We start from the raw sequence: 22,758 nt of genomic DNA, 5'->3' as shown, positions 1-22,758 counted from the left end.
TTTAAAACTTAAGCAAAGTAAGAAAATAACTCATTTAATATTGCCAAATTGAAGAGATTCCCAATTTGAGAATTTTGCCCTTTCTCTAAGAAGGTTAGCAACCACCACCACTATCACCCTAGATAAAATTTCAACAAATTTTGATGTCATGGAGTCCTACCTTCTAAGGAATGCCATACCCAAAACCAGCTTCCACCATAGTTTTTCTTTTTCTTTTTTCATTAATTTTTTAAAATTTATCTAAATTTTATAAAAAAATTATATGTGATTTCACCCTTCAAAATATTAAGAATTATCATTATTGCAAATAAAAGAGGTGGGTTTATATATGGTAAAAATAAGTCTAACTAATTACAAATATAGTATAAAATTTGTAAATGTAACGAACCAAAACTCACTCACATAAAAAGTACACTCGAATAGCTTTTACGCTATGGGTATTTTTTTTTGCTCTTATGACGTCTCAATTGCACACCTTTATAAATGATAGACGTCTATCACTAATTTACATCTATCAGTCTATTAATAATACACATTTATTATTGATAGATATTCATCAAAGGTAATCGTTTATTAATCTATAATAGATATTTATTAGTCTACTAGCATATTGACATGGGCGAGTTCCATAAATTACATAAAAATATCTAAATAATAGGTACGTCGAAAATCTAAATAAATTATCATATTTATAAAAACATAGTCTTGTTTATATATTTGCGAATATGATAATATGAATTTTCACCTATCTGATAAGTTTTATCTTTTTTTTTTTGACATGAAGTAAATTTTTTTTAGCTAATCAACAATTTGCATGGGGAGATTTGAATATGCAAATGAGTTATTTATGCCTTAAATTACAATTGTTTATAAAAATACCAACTATTGAATTTTATTTAAATCGAAAAAAGGAAACTACATATTATTTAAATTAATTATATAATTTGTACCTAAAAAAAGTATTTAATTATTCAATTCTTGTTTTCATTTTGAAAACAAAAATTGAGAGTCGAGGGTATTCTGGTACTGGAGAGGGAATGACAGGTGGATGGACGAGAGGCACAGATCAAAGTGACGTGTCGTGTGGACCGTAGATCCAGAGCTTATATGTGGACCCAGGAATGGTCAGAATGAGACCGAATTTGGGGTGCATTTAAGTCGCATTTCATTTCGGGCGGAGCTTCATTTCCCATTCTCTGTTTTGTTTTTATTTTCTTTGACTTCGTCTTTTTGCATCGTCCGTTTTCCGTTTTTTTGTATCCGCGATTTTTGAAATAAACAGTGAAGTCCACCCCTCGGGAGCTGCTAGCTAAGAAACCAACCTCCAGAGAAGAGCGATTTCCATTTCCATTTCGGTTTCAAGGGTTTCGTAATAGGTACAAGAATTTTTCCAATCAAATTGTTCCATCAATGTTTCTATCTACATTCTCGTCTTAGTGTACTGATTTCCATTCTCGAATTTCTTTCCAAACGATCGCCATTTCCTCCACCTCCAGCGATTTGCTGGTTTCTTTGGAATAGACACGATATATTGGTAGCTTTTTGGATGCCTTAGAATTAAATACGGTTGTCTGTTAGATTTTCTTCGCATTCTTGTTTGTTGGTTCTACCGGACGGATTTTATTTGGGGATTGATTCAGTGCTTGAATCTTGTTCTAATTTTCGAAGAACTGGGTTTGCTGCACAGGAAGATTCTTTCGAGTAATGTTTCCGTGATGACTAATTCTTATATATCAAGATTCTTAGAATGTAATAACCGTGAAATATTATGTTCTTAATGAGTATTAGTTAGTTCTACTGGAATCTAATCTGCCTGGATTTTCCTTAGTTTTTGAAAAGATTATGCAGTACCGACCGGGCCATGATCAGCCTTACGAACCAGAGGATGAACATTGATTATTTTGCTTGTAATTAAGTCGTTTTTTGAATATCATAACGGTCATTTTATTTCCTTGCGTTACTGTAAGAGTGTATGTTTTTACGAGAACTCCCAAGTCTTCACACGATGCAGCTTTAAAATTTCTCCGATGTGTTAAATGTCAGGGACCTTAGCTGCATTGTGTAATTCCGTCCTTTCAAATTTGTATTGATGTTGCTGTTTACGGCAGATCATGATTGATGAATTTGGAGGCTGATTTTCCTCCTCTTAAAATTCACGTTTGGACACATTGATTTCTTCATTTCTGTGAAAGAAGCATTCCCACATTATATAAAATATTTCTTCAGATCGCTCATTTTCTTTTTCTTTTCTAAATATTTTATGCAATTTGAAATTCGATTGCAGGCAATATAAAAGATGGCTGAGAACGAGGACATTCAGCCTCTCGTCTGTGATAATGGAACAGGAATGGTTAAGGTGATTGAATTCCACCTTCTGATGTAATGTTTTTTAACTTTTAGATACGATACTTATGAACCAATTGGTTAGGATTACATTTTGAACTGTGAACGTTTATTATGATCTTCATCCTAATCAGAAAAAATATATATACTGTAACGTTCCTGCTGTTTTTCAGGCTGGGTTTGCTGGGGATGATGCACCAAGGGCTGTCTTCCCTAGCATTGTTGGTCGCCCCCGGCATACAGGTGTTATGGTTGGAATGGGGCAGAAAGATGCCTATGTTGGTGATGAGGCTCAGTCCAAGCGTGGTATTTTGACTCTGAAATACCCAATTGAGCATGGAATCGTTAGCAACTGGGATGACATGGAAAAGATTTGGCATCACACCTTTTACAATGAACTTCGTGTCGCACCGGAAGAACATCCAGTTCTCCTCACTGAGGCACCACTCAATCCTAAAGCTAACCGTGAGAAGATGACCCAGATCATGTTTGAGACCTTCAATGCTCCAGCTATGTATGTAGCCATTCAAGCTGTTCTCTCCCTTTATGCCAGTGGTCGTACAACTGGTAAGCTTTCTCAATGGTGCTTAAAAATAGAACACATGTCTCTAACCTCAGAAAAGTTACTCTAGACTTTTTGCTGACGAAAATTAGGCGAATTGAGAGATTATATGTTCATTGAGGCTGCCTAGTGAAGTTATTCTGCTTTGGTGCAGGTATTGTGCTTGATTCTGGAGATGGTGTCAGTCACACGGTCCCCATCTACGAGGGATATGCACTTCCACATGCTATCCTACGTCTTGATCTTGCTGGCCGTGACCTGACTGATGCCCTCATGAAAATTTTGACTGAGCGTGGGTATTCATTCACCACCTCAGCCGAGCGTGAAATTGTGAGAGATATGAAGGAAAAGTTGGCTTATATTGCTCTTGACTTTGAGCAAGAATTGGAAACCTCAAAGACCAGCTCTTCTGTTGAGAAGAGTTATGAGTTGCCTGATGGTCAGGTGATTACCATCGGGGCCGAGCGTTTCCGATGCCCAGAAGTCCTTTTCCAGCCATCCATGATCGGTATGGAAGCTGCTGGTATTCATGAGACTACATACAACTCCATCATGAAGTGTGATGTTGACATCAGGAAAGATTTGTATGGAAACATTGTGCTCAGTGGTGGCTCAACCATGTTCCCTGGCATTGCTGATAGAATGAGCAAGGAGATCACGGCTTTGGCCCCGAGCAGCATGAAGATTAAGGTGGTCGCGCCACCCGAAAGGAAGTACAGTGTGTGGATTGGAGGTTCCATCTTGGCATCTCTAAGCACTTTCCAGCAGGTGAGTTTTCTTTGCTTCTTATCACAATTCACACGATGCATTATGTTCGTGTAGAGAGTTTCTGACTGATATTTGGTTTGATTGTATTACACAGATGTGGATTGCCAAGGCTGAGTATGATGAGTCTGGCCCTTCAATTGTCCACAGGAAATGCTTCTAATCGCGAGCAAACACGTGTCGACTTCGGTACTGTTTTACCTGAGAAAGAAAGTGCTGCTTGAATTTCCCTCTTTCGTTCAACTCTGTTTTTTTTCCCCTTTTTCCTTTCTTTTTGTACCTTCTCTTATCGTAATGTATTGTCGCAGCCTTTAATGGAAGGAGTGGTAGCTGGACTTTTTGTCAATCATTCAGTTATCTAGCCCTTGTAAACCTTTTTTCCGTTCCTTTTTCTTCTGGATATTTGATCAGTGATGAAATTTTGAATAATCATCCTTTTCAACACATGTTGCTCTTCTTAATTAGTTTCTGCTTCTCCCAAAAGGCTGATGAATGCATTTGGCTACATAGAATAAATTTGGCCTTAGTTTTGCTGCTGGATATGCAGGAGTTGTGTATTTATCAATAGTTGTATTATTAATGATAAGTAATGACTAATTGCATAAAATCTCACTACTGATAATGGAAATTTTATTTCTAAAACATACCCTTTTCTGTATATGTTAATTTGATAATATATATATATATATATATATAATAAAATGCAGTTTTCACCATGGGCGGTTTTTTTTTATGGATTGAATAGATGCATTAGATCACAATCTTTATGAAGCATTGGTTGTGAAATCTAGAAACAAAATTGAGTTATGCATTACTAGATAATGAATGAACATAAAATTAAAAAAAAAATAGAGAATTTATATCCTAAGATACCAAAATAGTAGCAGACCATTCATATTAAGAATTGAGTAAGATCTTGGAATTTAAACCAAACCCTGTTTTTTGAACATTAGTTTTTCATTTTCGATTTCAAAAGAATTTTTATTTCCTACCCATGTCACTCATTGTTTTTAAAATAGTTTTTTTTTTTTTAAAGAATGTTGTTAAAATAGTTTGGGTGAGTTTAAACGATGTAAATTAAAGATAAACTCCATTTTTACATTTTTGTTTTAAATCACTATACGAGCAAATAATTAAATATTTAAAAGTATACCACAAGTAGAGAAAATTAAGGTTTTATTATTTATTAGCTCAACTAATTAACTTGCAAAACATTTAATAAATCAATAAAATAAGTTACATATCTCTTTTTTTTTTTAGATTTTTTTTAGTACATGTTGCCCTTGTTGGAGGTATATGTTAAATTATCTTTGAACTACAAACTGATTTTTACTTTTTCTTAAAATGATTTAAGAACTTTCAAATTTTTTTTTTCTGGACTATTTTAGGCCTATTGTACACATATATTTTTTAATTAATGATCTTATCAATATTATAATAGTATCTTTATTTGTTATCAATTTTCTAAAATAAAATATTTAGATATTTTAAAATATCGAAAACATAAACCAAACATATCTAAAAGAACCCTTCTTCGGAAGAAAAAAAAAACCTTTCTAAAAAAGCAGAAAGAGAAGAAGTAGAAGAACAACAAAAATAGAGAAAAAAAAATTATTCCTCAAAAAATTAAAAAATGCCACCGAAGGCCTTATTACTGGCATGCTTCCCGCGTAACTGAAGCGCTCATTGTCAATAATCCCAAATCCAATTGGGTTTTTGATTATTGGGCAGATTATGAACCCTAGCTAGCGATGATGACTTGATCCTGATTCTTAATAGTATCCATTTTGTTGCCCTGATTCAGAAAGATATTGTTCGTTTATCGCATCGAGAATCGGAATCTGGAAGTGGGAAAAAATGGGCAGGATTGCTGTAGCCGTTATCGTGAGTTTGTGGGTCGTTCCGATCTCCATCCTCGTCAATCGCATTGTTCCCGATCCTTATATGGTACGCAAGCTAAGAGATCTTTTTCAAATATTTTTCGTCTAATTCATCTCGGTTTTTTGTAATTTTCAGTTTGTTCATTCATAACTACGTTTTCTTAGTACAATTAGCTGAAAAACTTGCTACTATGATCATGCATGATGTTCAAGGACGAGATATTTCACATACCTCAAGCTCAGAAATACTGCAGTGGGAACTTCAGAAGTTGGGACCCCATGATTACTACTCCTCCTGGACTGTATGTTTGTAACTCTATTAATTAATTCTTTGCATTAAGGGTTTCGACTCCAATTGTGGATTGCATACATGGTTTCTATCCGAATTAGTAAATAATAAGGCTGTCGGTTCTGTTGATTTATCCGTCAGAGAAAATGCTGTCCCATATCTAGTCTGGATTAGGTGAAATGTTGCGTGTTTTTGTCATTATGAACCTCTCAAGTCTCAATTGGCTCTGCGGGGGAAAAGTAATTACTCTATTTTTCTCTTATCATGGTAGCATCACGAGGGTTCTTTGCAGAACTTGGTGATTATTATAATAATGTGTTCACAAAGAGTTAATACATGGAATCCGAAACTGCTGCAGGTACTATCTTTCACTCGCTCATATTGCTTCTTTGTTTCCTGCTGTTGTCTTTACGCAAGCAGGATCATCGTTTTCTGAAGCCTGTTCCACTCAGATTCTTCGTTCAACCAATGGGATTTTGGCAGTTTTATGCAGTGTTCTTGTATATGATATAATCTCCCATTTAAGGCCGAATCTTGATGATAAAAAGGCAACTACTTATGCAGTGATTTTTGCACTTTATCCTCTCCATTGGTTCTTCACTTTTCTTTATTATACTGATGTTGCGTCACTAACAGCAGTGCTTGCTATGTACCTAGCATGCTTGAAGAAGAATTACTGGTCGAGTGCATTGGTAAGAAACTTACTAATACTCTTCCATGATTGTTTCCTAATTTTGTTGCATATTCATTTTTCATTGTCTTGCCTTATGAATTAGATATAAAGAGAATGAGGTCAGAGAAAAATAAAATTCCTTTATTATGGAAGTATAACATGTATGGGGAGCTTTCCTTTTTATTAATCTTCCTCTAATTTCATATTTTTCTTTTTGGTGAAATATTTCCTCAGAATGATATGAGTTCCTTGGGTTGTTGAAGACCCTTGTTTTACTCTAGTCAATAGAGCACCTTTAGTTGGAGCAGACAAAGTTTAATGTGATTTGTTCTATCCATTAGTTAAATATTTGCTACTTTTATGTTGAAATTTCTCAGTTCATATCTTTATGGGGGAAAGAAATAATAGAATCTTAGGGGGTAGAAAGAGAGTGAGAGTTTGTTTGGGACCTCGTAAGGTTTAATGTCTCTTTATGGGGGTCTGTTCAAATTTATTCTGTAATTATCAGCTAGGTCATATTCTTTTGGATTGGAAGCCCTTTCTCTAGGCTGGCTTCCTTTTTCGGGACTGTTTTTGTATGCACTTGTATTTCTGTTTTGTTTTCATTCTTCTCAATGAAAAGTTCGGTTTCTTAGCAATCTTGTAAACTTCTGGTAACTTAGTTTCATCCCTTCATACAGTTTGGTATCTTTGCAGTTGTCATTCGACAAACAAATATTATATGGATGCTTTTTGTAGCATGCTGTGGAGTTATTGATACTACTTTGACTTGCCACGATGATAATGTACAAATACATGAGAATGATTTGGTGCAAGAATCTAGTCCATTGAATGCTAAAGGTAGTCTCGTTTCCAGTGCGAACTTGCGAAAGAGAAAGTTCTATCGTACAAAGGTTGCTGGCAAACAATTTCCACGTAGCACAAGATTCTCGTCAATAAACCTGAAATCAGGTATTATTTCACAGTTTTATTCTGTTTCCATTAAATTGTTACAAAACTGTGTTACGGTATGGTTCATTTGGAGTAACAACTAGCTTTTCTTTTTCTTTCTTTATTTATTTATTTTGCCACAAACATATCTTTTAAGCAGTAACTCACCCTATTTTGGTTCTTTATCCCCTCCAAGTCTTTGATTTTTCTGTTGATTCTTGCTACGCTTCTGTTGGGCTTTTTGTTGCAGGTCTAATGGATGAGGTTAGGTCCATGATATTGACCATGTGGCGTATGAAATCTGAGCTTTTGGTTTCATTTAGCCCCTTTTTGATTGTGCTTATGGCCTTTGTTGCGTTCGTTCGTTGGAATGGAAGTATAGTTCTAGGTAATAATTATCTTGGCACCCTAATTTTATTTTGCATGAAGGGCATTTATAATTTTTATTTTCTAACACTTTCATTATAGAAAAACTTAATTGTTACATATCTAAAAATGCAGGTGCAAAGGAAGCGCATACTGTCTCTCTTCATTTTGCACAGATTATGTATTTTGGTCTATTTTCTGCTCTTGTTACGGCTCCATTGCACTATAATTTAAGTGAAGTCATAGATCTGTTTCACTCATTCTGGAAAGGCAGACCTCTGAGTTGTTTTCAAGTTTTTATTTTTCTTCTTGCTGGCTTCATCTCTGTACACTATTTCAGGTCAGTTCAGGTTCAGAAACAAGTCACTGAGTCGGCATAGTATTGGAGGATTAGATTTCTCATATAGCATGCTACAACCTCTGAGATCATTCTTTTGATAAATACGATTGATTTAATAAAATTACTGATTTTTTTTAAGAGATTGACCAACTGTAAGTTGTCACTTGTCAGCCATCTGATGTTTTGATTGTACCCATCAAACTTTTTCAGTGTTTTTTGCTTTTTTGTTTTTCTTTAAGAAGCGTAAATTTTGAACGATTCTGTGACTAGAGTCTTCTAAAAAAAATGCCAATTGCATACTTCATCTTCCATTTCATTCATCTCATATTATTTGATCTTTTGCAGCATAGCTCATCCCTATCTTCTCGCTGACAATCGGCATTACCCCTTTTACCTTTGGCGTAAAGTTATCAACACTAATTGGTCGTCGAAGTACCTTCTAGTTCCAGCTTACGTTTGTTCTTGGTTTTCCATCTTCAACATATTAGGTAAGTGACTTACGTTCTAGTTTCTACCAGTGCCATGATCCTAGTAAACTTCACTCATATACAATGAGGCCAGTAACACAATAACTCTATTCGTTCTATCATACCTTTTTCTTTCTGCTTCACTTGCCCTGACTGAACCTTTTTCTGGCAGGGAAATTTCGGAGGAAAATCTGGGTACTTGCATATTTCGTAGCCACAGCTGCGGTTCTTGTTCCTGCTCCACTGATTGAGTTCAGATACTTCACGACTCCATTTTACTTCTTGATGCTTCATTCTCAGATGAATGGTAGGCTAAGTTGGCTTTTGATTGCACTTCTTTTCATAGCTTTGAACGCCTTCACAATGATCATGTTCTTGTTTCGTCCATTTTACTGGGAAAATGAGTCTGGAAAGCAGAGGTTCATATGGTAGATTAATTATTAGTTCAAAATGCCAGAAGATCTGTACTGACTACTTGTAGTTTTACCATTTCATCAATGTTATTGATTCAGAGTTCAAATCATAGACATATCAAGGCTTTTGCCCCCTCTCTTCCTTGTTGAACTTAGGGATGATCATCACTTCTCCCCCCTTTATTTGTTCTTAATTAGTAGAGCTAAGTTGGTACTCATCTTGAATTTGAATACCTTCTTCTCTTGTTTGAGTTTGTTTTCATTTAAAAGAAAAGCAAAAGTTTGGAGAGAGAAAAAAAAAACCCAAAGTTTGGCAACATCTATTGAATACTGCAGAAGGTTATATATCTCACAATTTTTCATTCACCAAATTCAATATTCTTTTTATTCTCATATATGTAAAATTTAGGTTTAAATACCATTTTGGTCTCTCTTTTACTTTTGTTCATTTTAGTCCATGTAATTTCAAAATACTCGTTTTGGTCTAATACTTTCTAAAGTGACTATTTTATTTTTATTTGTTAAATTTTAACACAAATTTTGTATACAATGTGAACTCTTTAACTTTAATTTATGGCTATATTGTAAGAAATTTAGTGAGTAAATGTGAAGTGTCATGCTAAAATTATAGTTGAAATAAATGAGATAAAAATGAAAGCGAAGAACTAAAATGGTTGCATTTTTGAAGTATAGACATCATAATAAATATTTCGTAAGAACATGGACTAAATGAATAAAAGTTGAAAGTAGGTGGATCAAAATAAAAGTTTTGATACTATAATGTTTAAAATGAACTAAAGTTCATGGACAAAAAAAATATTTAAATCTAAAATTTATCTATGCACAATTTAACATAACCATCTGTTTTTTAGTCCCACTAAGCTTATCATTTCATTACAAAATTTAACCCTAATGTCCCCAAAAACTTTTAAATTTGAACTTAAATTGAAGCCTGTTATAATTAGATTTGAATATGATATTGATTTTTTTAACTTAAAGACGAACTTTTCATTTTAGTTATTGAGCTCTCTTCTTTATTTTATGTTTTTAAGCTCTATTAGACTTTTGATTTAAAAAAAAATGAAATGACATCATTTATTAGAAATAAAATATATAATACCTAAATATATAACAAAATTACTAACAATTGCCATCGGCCGTTGTGTTCGTCGTCGCTCGTCTCTGTACTCAAACTGCGCGCCTTATTTTATTTTCCCCAAAAAACTGAAAAAGAAAAAAAAAAAAAAACTGCGCGCGTTTCTTCTCTCTCTGTTTTTATCATACAGATTAATTAGAGAAATCACTGAATCAGCCGTGTGAAGGCCCGGGTCTGCGTGGGCATGATTATGATCATAAAATTCGTTGGCAGTGCCGCAATCGGCTAATTTTAGCTGTGTATTCGAGTTTGATTTGCTGATAGGATTCTAAATTATTGGGCCTTTTTGACCTTCAATGGCGATCCCTCTGTCGCGAGCTCTTTTATGGTGGAGAAAATGGTCCAAGAAAGATTGGGCGGTTGCAGCCATCTGTTTCGCTTTCATTGTTTTCGTTTTTTCTCTCTTCTCCGACTCTTGGCATGCAGAAGACGGCGGTGTCAACCACGTTTTCGATCTCAACGCCGCCAATGACCCCGATTTGGTTGATCTATCCTTGCTGCAGAGTGCCAGAGCAAGAGGCGCTCGTACGCTCTCCAATTTCTCTTACTTCTCTATCCTATCGTGTCTCTTTCACTTGCATTGCGTTTATATTCATGCTTACTTTTAGATTTCGATAATTGCAGTATGTTTGGATGGGAGCTCGCCTGGATACCATTTCCAGAAAGGGTTCGGATCTGGTTCTAGCAACTGGGTGCTTCACATTGAGGTTAATATTTAGTTTCTTGATTACGGGGCTGACTTTCCAAATTTCTTCTTTGTGTCGACTTTGAGCCTCATTTTCTTGGGAGAATTGATTAGGGTGGAGGTTGGTGCAATACAGTCTCGTCCTGTTCTTTACGTAAAATGACGTCGTTGGGTTCATCGGACTACATGGAACGCCGTGTTCGTTTTTCTGGAATTTTAAGTAGTGATGCGTCCAAAAATCCTGGTACATTTCGTGTATTACCATTTTCTTTTGGCTACAGTACTCCTTATTTATCAGTTTATCTGGTATTGTTTTGATTCCATTTACACTAATATTGCTGAACTTGAATATAAACTTAATGTTGCTTCTGACCGGCTCTAACGTAATTTAAATAGTAATTCATTGGAAGTTATTGATCCAATGTTTTCTTACGTTCATGTTATTGCTGTATCTATGTTATCTGATTATGTCCAAACTACAATTTTTTTATTTCTGAATGAATGTTGCTAGTTAGAAGATATAATGAGATATAGTAGGCAGTGGGACCTTAAGTACAAAGAACAGCCCTTTCTTTTAGTATGTCATTTCATCTAATTCCAACCTTCTACTATTTGTTGATTTTTGGGTGAAGTTTCCTAATATGGAAGGCAGTAGTATCCAATGCTTCTTACTAAAGTATGAGTTGTGCTCTCATCAATGCATTTGAAGTTTATTCCAATTTTTTGTTATTTGTGTTCCTGATGACACAACTCACATGAATTTCATCATTCTTAAACTTATGTTTCATTTTGGGGATAAACGTTTGAAATTCATACACTTTCTGAAAGTGGTCATCATTTGAAATACTTCTATGGTCAATTTGTTTTTTTCTTCCTTCTCTAAGTTGAACTTGCGTTTTATTAAGAGGTCCTATTTTCTATTTTGAGAGTATAATACTTCCAAGATTTTTTCAATTCAATACATTTTAAGGAAAATGTTTTGCACTATATGTGTGTAATAATCTGTGATTGGTTGTAGTCTTTGATTACACAATCCTAATTTTTAGTTTGCATCAAGCACTCCTCAGATTTCTATAATTGGAACAAAATCAAGATACGCTACTGTGATGGAGCATCATTTGCCAGCCATCCTGAGAGTGAGGTACAACATTTTTCAAGTACGTTATCTGGTCATTTGCCTTTCTATAAACAGTCAATAGTTTGCAAAACTTGGATTAGGGTCAGTCATAGCTTCTTTAGTCTTGCTAGCAGGTCAGGAACCGTTTTTCATTTCTAATAAATGTATAATCATTTTCCTATTATCTCTTTTGTATTTCTCTTAATCATATGGCCTCTTATGTAGAAAAAACAGTAATAATAATAATCATTTTCATTTTCATATAACTTGGTAAAACTTCAACCTGGTCATTTTAATATGTTTGTCCCTGCAATAGAATGGAAATAAACTTTATTTCAGAGGCCAGCTCATCTGGGAAGCAGTTATGGATGAACTCTTGTCAGCTGGCCTATCCAAGGCTAGGCAGGTGAGCATGTTGTTATGAGATTTATACTGTATTTCTTTGAGATCTACATCCACAATCAACTGGTTAATGAAACATTTTATCTGCATCTTAAATTTGGCCCTTTTATGTGTTCACCCACTTCTATTCTCTCCAGGCTCTTCTTTCAGGGTGCTCTGCTGGGGGATTGGCTACCCTTATACATTGTGATGACTTCAGAGAGCTTTTGCCGAAGGATGCAACTGTCAAGTGTCTGGCTGATGCTGGATTTTTCCTCGATGAGTATGATTTGATTAACATGTTGTTCTGCACATGAATAATCTTCTTGTTTTTCCCTGAATGATCTGCTGTAGTCTTTATTAACATAAATAGCAGTCGGATACAAACCATTTTTAGGATCATATCAACACCTTTTTTATGTACTATGTTGTGATCGGCACACCTTGTCAGAAAATCTGGGAGTATTCCTTGATATTTTATTGTTGTAGTATAAATACTGATAGGATTCTTCTGTGATGCTTGGCTTAATTGTGCAACTACTGTTTCTTTCTGCATCATTGCTTAATTATTTAAAAGAGAAGTGCCAATTGGGATCCTTTTTTCTCCATTTCAGGAAAGATGTTTCAGGAAATCATACAATGAGATCTTTCTATCATGATGTTTTCAACCTCCAGGTTGTTCTCTGGTCCTCGTCTCTTCTGATTTATATTATTAGTTATTAGATGGTACACAACCTTATGATTTTCGTTTGAAACAACCTTGTGGATTTGTGGTATTTATGTTTTATAGTTTATGCACAGTGGATGAGTTTTTTCTCTGAATTCTTCTTTAATGCTTCTAATCTGCCACCCAAATGATAGCGGCAGAAGTTATATAAGCAGTGTGTCTAATGACAGTTGCAGTTTGCTAGTATCTAATGCTAGGTAAATTCGAATTTCAAAAAGTAGCGAGGACATTGCTGTTAAATGCTCTCTCATAGCTAAACCTAGCTAGGTACATGTATCATGTAAATGCATACTCTGACTGAGTTAAACAATGTTACCTAGCATGACGTTTGGGCATGAATGTGATAGTATTTCTACCAATTTTGCAAGTTAAAAGGTTGATTCTCATAAATCTAGCTAGGTACCATACACTAGTTGAATCAAATACAGCAAATGAATATTATTGGTGAACATAGATGGTAAACAAACTTAATCACGTAGCAAAATTCATATCATTCGTGAATATTGTATATGATCATAATCAAATAAATTAAATTAGGATTTACTGAGTGTATTCAAATTAATAATGAAAAGAATTGGACTTGCTTTTAGTCTTTCATTCATCTTAACGAAAGTTTGATTTATCATGGAAACATGTAAAAAGATCTAAACAATAAATACACTTAGAAGTATTATTCCGTAATTAAGATATTTAAAAGAAATGAAAGATTTATTTATTTTTTAATTAATCTCCTCTGGGTAGATTTAGGTTATTGATCTAACATGAATATGTATTTTATTTTTTACTAAGAAAAGAAGTTTAAGGAAATTCTGCTTCCTTTTAATGTTTGAACTATTTACCTGTCATTGTGCCTTCAGAATGCAGTGAAAAGCTTACACAAGGATTGTACAGCAACAGAAGAACCATATAAGGTAGGTCTCTTTTTCCTGTTAATGAAACGTTCTTATAACCCTTTCACAAAATTCTCAACTTTTTGTTTTGAAAAAAATTCTCAACTATTATTATCAGTTAATCATGGTTTGTTACTAGACAGGTATTTGATCCACCAAATACTACATTATTGATTATAGTATTAATGAAATTGGTCTGGATTTACTAATACGTATTTTAGCCTCCAGCCTCAATAATTTTCTTTGAGTTGGAATGACAGTGTCTCTTTCCTCAAGAAATTATCAAACACATAAGAACCCCGTTGTTTCTTGTCAACCCAGCTTATGATTTTTGGCAGGTAATTTTTTCTTATGATACCCTAACTTTATTCAAATATTTAATTTTGTTGTATATATTTTCTGAGACCCAGTATCTGCTATTAGATACAAAATGTCCTGGTACCAAATGCGTTAAAACCTGCCGGTTCATGGCAGAAGTGTAGGCTTGATATTCATAAATGTGATCATGCTCAGCTTGAAATTCTTCAAGGTATATGTACATATTTTGAACTCTACAAGTCTATGACTATGTTTTATTCGTCCACTTCAAGGTATAGGTAGAATTTGGATGATCTTAGACAACATATACATTCTGGTGCTAGCATTTTGTGATCAGAAATTATTGTGGATTATATAAATTCCACTTATTGTCTCTTGAAAAGTGAGAACCCTTATCAAGAAATCGGCATTTACTTGCCTATGATCACAAGCAATATATGAGGCTGTGAGTTATCCTTACACATCCTCCAGAGAATAAGACCTGTTAGATTTAGTTTAGCATTCATAATTCTTTCTTCAGATATACCTTTTTAGAGAGGATATGAAGATGCAGCACATGTGGAACAACCGAAATAAAATAAAAATTTCCTTTTATGATTGTTCTCATTGGAAAATGTCATTTCTGGAATTTATGTGTTGATTGTTTTGGTTATCTGGTAAAGTCAGGATGAAACACAACTTTGTTCCTGATCTTGTCCGTCTGTTTTTTCGTTTCCATAAGGGTTTCGGGACGCGTTGCTGAAGGCACTGAAGGACTTCAAGCACACCAAGGAAGGAGGACTTTTTGTAAATTCTTGTTTCATCCATTGCCAAACATGGATGTCTGAGACATGGCATTCACCCAATTCTCCAAGAATAGATAATAGGGTAAGGAAAGTTCATACTTTAAACTGGATAACCGAGAAAATATGTAGTTTCTGCTTGCTTGTTAGAATTGTTCTTCCCATTATATATTTTTACATCTTTGTGCTTTTCTGATTCCATTTGAGAACATGCTTCTTGAGCTGTCTACAACCTTCTTCTGTTGTTATCTCGTTATTTACTTTCTCAGATGCCCATTGCCTGCCCATGGACCAACCTCTAAAATCTATTTTAGCCGTAAACAATCTTAGAAATGAATTAGAGGAGAAATTTGATCCTTCCACAAATTTTTATTATTGTCAAGAACTCATGGTTGAAATGTTGATCGTGGTGCTTGTGGGAACTGATATTTAGATGTCTTAGAAGTGTACTATTTTACAGATAAATCTCCCTATATTTCTGCATGAACTATTGTTTTATTTCTCAAGTACAGACTATAGCAGAGGCTGTGGGTGATTGGTTCTTCAAACGAAATTCAGTGAAGCTAATTGACTGCCCTTTTCCTTGCAATCCTACCTGCATTCATATGAATTTTAGCTGAGATTGAGGGACATTGGAAAATTTGGGACTGCTTCAGCCTTCCCTGTTGTCTTCATCTGTAGTGTCTAAAAGGGCCGGGGAAACATCTGTCTTCAGGTCCAAGGCTGATCTCCGGAACAGAACCAGAGGTATTATACATGATCATTTTCTTGGTGAAAGATTTTAGTTTGCTGCGTCTAATGGCTAAAAATCATATCTAAAAACATAGGACTCTTGGTTTCTCTAGAGGCCTTATGTTTACTTCATCCTTTCCTTTTCCATAGAACATCGATCACTTCCAACAAGGTATATTTTATTTGTTTCAGAATCTTTATATCTTACAGTCCTGTAGTATTCTTTTTTTTTTTTTTTTAACTTTTGCTTTCTCCTCCACTTTTTGTACATTATCCTAAAGTTCTTTCGCCCCACCAAATATCAATATTGTAATTTGATAACTAGACCTGAAATATCATTGTTTGTTATGGCCCTTGATTTTGTTAGATTCTTTCATGCTTTGAGTCAGCTATAAATGTGCAAGTGGCTTATGAATGCCGATTATTGTGAAAACGAATTTGCATCCACTATCCTTTATTTTATATTATGGCCTAAGCTTTTGATTTTATATCTCTTGTTTTCTTTTGGTGCGGTTCAAATTGGAAATCCACCCACATTATCATTTTCCATCGGAGCTAAAAGTCAAAAGAGATGTGCTGGTCCTTCTTTCCATGGGTTTATGATAGTAACAAACACCATGATAGACAGTATAGTCTTCATATACGATCTAATGGCCTCATGGCATTATGCTCCTGTCAAAGGGGATGAGTTTCTTCGTTGACAAATTTAGCCGACTTCAACTTTCCATCTCATGCAAATGAGTACTAGAAATTGACTTGAACTTTCGAATCACACACCTATTCATTATTAGAGATGTAGTTTTCCCCAGCTCTTCTCTTCTAGCTCGAGACAATATTGCTCTCTGTAAACCATTGAATGGTCAAACACTCCAAGTTGAGGATTATGATCAGAGAAATTCATTCCCTCCCAGTCTGTAGGCTTATAGTACCTTTTAAGATCACAGAAAAAGCAGTCATGGGCTGCCGGGTGAAATTAACAGTAGAATTCCAAGCCCTTGAAACAGACTTAGACCTTTCAAACTTCTCAGGAACCTTTTCCAATATTATAATATTTGGTGGGGTGGGGGAAAAGTGGAGTGGAGTTGATATCCCTTTTAATCAGCCTATCCAGGGTTAAACATTATGTTCTGAGATAAGGACAGCTCAAAAGTAATATTTCAGAGCCAAAACCCAACCCATGGTACATTATCCATATCCAAATTAGCTTGATATCTTCTGGTTTTGCGACTAGTTAGAGCTTTCCAAATGAAGTTGGACAACCGTCACATTAGCAAGATTCCCAAAAGATTTAGAATATTTAGATATGGTTTACATTATCTTAATTAAACTGAAAATTTGGAATCCGATTCACCCAATTTTTATAATATTGATATTCTATTTGGGTGATTGTGAATACAGAATTGTCTAAGCCTGGCCTACCACTCTCTATTCTCTCGCTATTTACAGCATTTGGCGGGCGGCACTCACTTTTGTCTGCCTACTTTTTCTTCGGTTACCCACATAGGCACATACATACATATACATGCATCCATGCATACATACATGATTATTATGTGCGGTGAAGAATCTCATCACTATTTTCAATGTTCAAATACGACTTGAAATTCAATAACTGACCTTAATTTATTTGACTATTTGCATTGATTCTTAGTGATATTTTTAGTTTGGAAAAAGATTTGGTTCAAGGAATCTAAATATTCTTTCTCATTCAAACCTTTTTCTTTGTCTTCTTATAGTGATAATAAATAACATATAGATATATAGGTAAATGGTGTGGGGATCATAAACTATTTTGTTTTTATGGTGTAACAGATAATGTTTGCGCTTAAATTGATAAGGTTTTGATCTAGTTGTATTTTTGGCCCCTTTTTAAGTAATTGTTTTGATTAACCTATAATTAGTATAGGTGTTTGAGTTGTTCAGATTGTAATTTAATTTGTCTTTTGCGTTGACTATAATGTCCACAATGATCACAATTCAATTGACAAAGTCCAAGATTCATATCTTTCTATATTTTTGTCAAAAAAAAAAAAGAAAGAAAGAATAGCTTTTAGGATTTGTTAATGTTATGTACACATTCTATGCATTAGTTGAAAAAATGATGCTAACTTTTTTAAAACATTGTAAAAGGCGATGGAATCTGAATTCAAAATGGATTTTTTTATACCTAGATTAGCCTGTAAAATAGCTTAAACGATAGATAAGATATTTTATTAATAGTGAATTGTATGGTAACCATTTCATTATGCCATATTCAAACACCAAATGAACAACTCAGCCTGTGATGGATGCTTTTCAAGTCTGACCAAGATTTATATTTCCAAGAATGTTTACAGAAAACCTAACCCAACAGGTTTGGCTCTGTTTGCAAACCAAGTTTAGAAAAGAACCTTGTCTTTCTTTTGTTTGATTCCCCAGGTCCAATTCCACTAAGGATTAGTTCTGACTGATTAAAACAAGGTCAAATTCAAAATAAGGAGTTAAAAGTTACTTTTGAAAATGATGTTTTATTATTATTATTTTTTAAAATTAAGCTTATTTTGAATAGAATATATATTCTTTAAAATTTGGGTAGAACTTTGAAGAAATTTTTAGAAGTAATTATTAGGAAACAAACATAAATTTTAAAAACAGAAACTGAAAACAAAATTGTCACCCACAAGTAATCCCTCAAGTCTTCTTGGTTTCAAAATTCACAAAAGTGAAGGTGAATGATTTGGCATTTCTTCCAATTTCTATATTGTTCTTTTACCTAATTATCTATTTTGGGTAGGTAGGTAGGTACTAGGTAGGAAGTCAAAACTTCTAAAGAAGAAAACTTCTGAAATCTGCAAAACCTGCTGAGGATTTATTAGATTGAACAAAATTGTTGAAATTTTCCAAACAGTTCTGCTTTGGAAAATATTGGTATTTGATGCAACACACACACACGGTTGGGGTGAACACAGGGGCCTGAACAACTCTACACTCTCTCTCTGTTAAAGGATGAACAAGAGAGAGATTCATTTGATTGCATATGTGTGAGAATAGGGAAGAATAAATGAAATAAATGGCAGAATTAATTGCCCAACCTTCTGTTATCTTGATTTCTATTGGCTAGTAACTCTATTTACATCAATGAATGCCAAATTCTTCCTTCGAATGAAACGATGATTACCGAAACGTCGTCGTGGTACTTCCGCCGCTCCCCTTGTGGGATATCGAGCAGCTCATGGAAGTCCAATCCTGCAAGTTTTTCAAATCACATTAGTTATGTTCACTCACACTTCTGCAACATATATCCGTTTGTTTCTTTGTTTCCTATCCTTGTAGATGGACGACGACAAGGAGCTTACCAGCTTTTTTAGCTGCTCGGAACAATACTTCTTCAATGAGATGTTGAGCAGGATCTCCTTCAGGGAAAGAAGCAATGAAGGACTCAACTTGAGAAACAGCTTCTTCATTGGTGAAGTACTGGTAGAGTCCATCAGAGGACAATATCAAGAATCTGTCTGTTGGGCTGAGTTTATAATGGCAGAGTGATGGATCACAGGTGATGTAGGGTGAGTTTCCCACATAGTCTATTCTGAACATCTCTAGCAGGGCATCATTCCACTTTGGCTGCAAAACACTCAGCTCATCAGCACAGCATTCAAATGTTTATGTAACATTGTATTCTGAAGTGATTCAACCATTGGTTTTTGTATTTTCCAAACTGCCTCAGGAATAGATTTCCGCCCAAATAACACTGGGCAAACTATGTTTCTCTTGAATTCTAGCTGATTCATACAAAGGATTAGAAATGTAGAGTACCTGTTTGAGAAAGCCAGCTCCGAAAGCACGAGTGATTTTCAAGTAACCTTTCACCCTGTCGTTCATAATTGCAGAAGCGTCGTCGGGATGAGCATTCTTGATCCTCTGAACTTCCTGATATTCAAATGTGTTGTTAATCTCAAAAAAAACTTGTAACCAGAGAGAACATGAACATGAAAAATGCAGTCTTGTGAGGAAGGTGAGTGATAGACTAGAACATTACCTCCTCTGTATACGTGCTATGATCCATTGTGAGCTGGGAAGCCAAGGTTGGTAATCTTTCAAACTCAACTCCATTAGAGGATTCAAATACTCGCAGAGTTCCTTCATTGATTCTCTCAAAGTCTCTATAGGGTTTTCCAATCCCAAAATCCGGTTCGAGTTGCTGCGCTGCAATGGCGCGGCTGTCTCCTACATTCATCAAGTACACATCTTCTCCTCTCATCAACATAACCAAAACACAAGAACCCATGAGAGCTAACTCTGGATTTCTAGTAACCATCTTGTCTGCATTCTGTAGATATGCTTCCTCTGTCTTTCTCAATGCTTGAGACAGAGCATTCAACACCTCAGAATGATTGATTGCTGCTGATTCATCCCATAACGGGTGGTGATCTAATTGTCTATTGTCAAACTTCCCATCGAATTCCAACCTTTCCCTTTCCCATTCACATTTCCAATCCTTAGGATTCTGATCGGCCTTCTTCATTAGCTGACTCGTCCTATAGTTGGTACTGTAAACTCTCTCTTTTTTCCTCCCCGAATCAGCTTCCAAATTCACAACCCCATTTCCCGCCGACTGATTTTTCACATGGGTTCCATCGTCTTCCTCAACTGAAGCAGAGTTGGATGAGTTCATAGAAGATGAAGTTGCAGTTGAATCGAATTTATCATTCCAAATCAAACCCTTGAGTTCTTTGAGGACAGCGGTGTAGAGATTGGCGAGTAAGTAATCAGGGGCATCAGGGCCGTTGAATCCGTCGTAAATTCCGACGAAAACCCAACCGTTGTCCTCCGATATCACGACGTGAACTCTGTCCTCGCCGGCCTTCCCCTGTGCCCACTGTACGCTCTGGCCGCCGAGAAAGTAATCGCCGTCGTCTTCGTGAGCCAAGCTCGCGTGGCTGCTCAAATTAGCGCTGCTTTGCGCCGCCGCCGCGGCATTTTCGTTGTGTTTGTACGATTCCGATTCTCTTACTCTTGAACTCAGAGTCTTCTGGTTTCTAGTTATGGTTTTGGAAATGGCTCTCTTTAGAATCTGAATCAGATTTCGTGTTTTCGATTTGGGTTTATCATCTCCAACGCCGCCGTGGGAGAAGCTCCTCTGCAATTTCTCGGGGCCCTTTTCCATCGGGCCGGAATAAACCCCTCGATCAATCGGACCCGATTCCAAGCTCCGGGCCAAGGGTCCGGATAAAAACCCTCTCTCGACCGGACCCGAACAGGGAAATCCGCCGGAGTTTCCGGACACCGAGTGGCGGGGGACCGGTTGGAGAGGGACGGAGGCGAAGGAATCGGAGCAATCGAAGGCGGCGGCGCGATCGAACGTGGTGCTGTAAGGGTAAAGGTCGACTAGAGAAGTGGAGAGCGGCGTGGAGACGTTGGCGCTGACGGAGGCGCCGGAAATGGACCGGAAAACAGTGGCCGGAGAGATGTAATCGTCTGAGAAATCTTTGGAGGAGGAGAGGGTTTGTGGGTCGGGCGGGAGATAGTAAAAGGAGTGGCCGAAACCTCCGTCGTGGGGGTCGGAGATAATGTCGGCGGGATCATAACGCCGGGAGATGTCTCCGTCGCCGGCGAAGCACCGGCCAATTTTCCCAATACGATTACCCATAGAAAGAAGAAAAAAATGAAGCCCCAAAAAAAAAAAGAGAATTTATCTTCTCTACTGTTTGATTTGATTGATCATATCATAATACTCTCTCAGTGAGAGAGAATTGGGTTAGTGCGCGTGAAAGAGGAAGAAGAAGTTGGATAGCTCAAAAATTTTGATGAGAGAGAAAGAAGAGAGAGAGAGCAGTTGACTTTTGAAAGTGGGCTCTGTTTGTTTGTTTGTTGCTTTTTTTAATCTACAAAAAATACTTGGTGCTTTTATTTTTTTTGAATTTATTAGGCCGTTGACTCTGCTTTAAAGAAAAAGCAAACACAGTGGAGAATTTCAGAATTTTTATTAAAGAAATGCTTCCATAATTTAAAATGAAAAATCCCTAATAATTTTTGTTCATTCTTAGTAAAATCCAAAAGTCAAATGTTTGAAATCTCATATCAAATAAATAACTAATCAATTCCTCTAACCAACCTAACACACCATTTGGCTTAATAACCAAATGAGTTTTTTTTTAGGAAAATTTAAACCTTTTTTATTTTCAAAACATATTTTTTTCGCCTAATAAATCGGCTGACCAACACATTGAACGTGCGGGGATGATAGTTCTTGTTTACCTAATCAACACATGCCATGTCATATTTTTTGTTTTTTTAATCGTTTGAATTTGAATTATCTTTTCTTAAGAAAATTGAAAATGAAAGCTTTGAGTAATTTTTCCAAGAAGAAAATCTCTCCATCTTTCTCCTTTTATTTTTTATTTTTGACTTTTTCCCGGAATTGACAAGTTGATGATATATAAGACTAACTTTAAATGGCTAAAGGAATTTTTTCCTTGAACACATTAATTTTTTACTTAAAAGAATGTAGACTGTGGCTGCCTTTCATTATTTGGTTTGAATTTAGTTCCTAAGCTATAGCTAGCTTTACTATTTTAATTGGTGCTAGTAATTTTTCACATGGGAAAGAAGACTTGTGAGAACTTCATTTTCATTTCTCACCCCAACATTCCATTTAAAGAAATTGAGGCAAGTGCAAAATAATTTTTTAATAACACATCATATGATATGAATTTAAATGTGTTCTTCCAAATAAAATTTTTCCCCAATGTTCAATGAAAATGAGGATTTTTGTCGTCATGCTATGAAAATAAAACAAAATGAAAAAAAAAATTATAATATTTTGATTCAATCCCCATCTACTTTAAAGTGATGAATAGGGAGAAAATTGTTGGGAAGAAATGTTATAATTCTAAAAATAATTGTACTAAAACAAACTTCCCTTATATTTAGGTCTTTTTAAATATATGTACAACTATCTTCCTT

The 22,758-nt window shown here is 35.4% G+C and overlaps 4 protein-coding genes across 7 annotated transcripts; 3 read left to right on the top strand and 1 right to left on the bottom strand.

Moving 5' to 3' along the window:
* The first annotated feature begins 1,187 nt into the window (after positions 1 to 1,187).
* LOC111013625 (actin) lies at positions 1,188 to 4,114 on the top strand. Its single transcript, XM_022288105.2, has 5 exons — positions 1,188 to 1,376; positions 2,285 to 2,356; positions 2,517 to 2,910; positions 3,060 to 3,673; positions 3,768 to 4,114. Exons 2-5 carry the CDS (start codon positions 2,297 to 2,299, stop codon positions 3,831 to 3,833), a joined length of 1,134 nt encoding a protein of 377 aa, XP_022143797.1. The 5' UTR covers positions 1,188 to 1,376; positions 2,285 to 2,296; the 3' UTR covers positions 3,834 to 4,114.
* Positions 4,115 to 5,235: 1,121 nt separating this feature from the next.
* ALG10 (DIE2/ALG10 family) lies at positions 5,236 to 9,138 on the top strand. 2 transcript variants are annotated; one of them, XM_022288170.2, is made up of 8 exons: positions 5,236 to 5,617; positions 5,716 to 5,852; positions 6,198 to 6,531; positions 7,193 to 7,463; positions 7,693 to 7,830; positions 7,944 to 8,148; positions 8,494 to 8,636; positions 8,788 to 9,138. In XM_022288170.2, exons 2-8 carry the CDS (start codon positions 5,752 to 5,754, stop codon positions 9,045 to 9,047), a joined length of 1,452 nt encoding a protein of 483 aa, XP_022143862.1. In that variant the 5' UTR covers positions 5,236 to 5,617; positions 5,716 to 5,751; the 3' UTR covers positions 9,048 to 9,138. The 2 variants fall into 2 exon arrangements, with proteins under 2 accessions (XP_022143862.1, XP_022143861.1); XM_022288169.2 differs by having other exon boundaries at positions 5,237 to 5,617; positions 5,764 to 5,852.
* Positions 9,139 to 10,180: 1,042 nt separating this feature from the next.
* On the top strand, positions 10,181 to 19,259 carry LOC111013585 (pectin acetylesterase 5). Of its 3 annotated transcripts, none has more exons than XR_002601717.2 (13): positions 10,181 to 10,709; positions 10,809 to 10,891; positions 10,984 to 11,113; positions 11,937 to 12,010; positions 12,303 to 12,392; positions 12,526 to 12,650; positions 12,982 to 13,042; positions 13,952 to 14,005; positions 14,245 to 14,322; positions 14,408 to 14,513; positions 15,024 to 15,169; positions 15,597 to 15,831; positions 19,129 to 19,259. XR_002601717.2 is itself a non-coding variant. In XM_022288050.2 (12 exons), the coding sequence occupies exons 1-12, from the start codon at positions 10,481 to 10,483 to the stop codon at positions 15,702 to 15,704; spliced, it is 1,284 nt and encodes a 427-aa protein (XP_022143742.2). In that variant the 5' UTR covers positions 10,181 to 10,480; the 3' UTR covers positions 15,705 to 16,169. The 3 variants fall into 3 exon arrangements, 1 of the variants encoding a protein (XP_022143742.2); XR_002601716.2 differs by lacking the exon at positions 19,129 to 19,259 and adding an exon at positions 15,912 to 16,169; XM_022288050.2 differs by lacking the exon at positions 19,129 to 19,259 and having other exon boundaries at positions 15,597 to 16,169.
* Positions 18,644 to 21,666, bottom strand: LOC111013744 (putative protein phosphatase 2C 23). The gene is made up of 4 exons (XM_022288267.2): positions 19,832 to 21,666; positions 19,609 to 19,722; positions 19,152 to 19,416; positions 18,644 to 19,041 (listed from the first exon to the last, which is right to left on the bottom strand). Exons 1-4 carry the CDS (start codon positions 21,440 to 21,442, stop codon positions 18,926 to 18,928), a joined length of 2,106 nt encoding a protein of 701 aa, XP_022143959.2. The 5' UTR covers positions 21,443 to 21,666; the 3' UTR covers positions 18,644 to 18,925.
* Between the last annotated feature and the right edge of the window lie 1,092 nt (positions 21,667 to 22,758).

The sequence above is a fragment of the Momordica charantia genome (assembly GCF_013281855.1).
Source record: "Momordica charantia cultivar OHB3-1 chromosome 1 unlocalized genomic scaffold, Mcharantia_2.0 BLBB01000001.1, whole genome shotgun sequence".
Classification (NCBI taxonomy): Eukaryota; Viridiplantae; Streptophyta; class Magnoliopsida; order Cucurbitales; family Cucurbitaceae; genus Momordica; species Momordica charantia.
The sequence above is the reverse complement of the archived record's forward strand: the minus strand, read 5'-3'. Positions and strand labels throughout refer to the sequence as shown.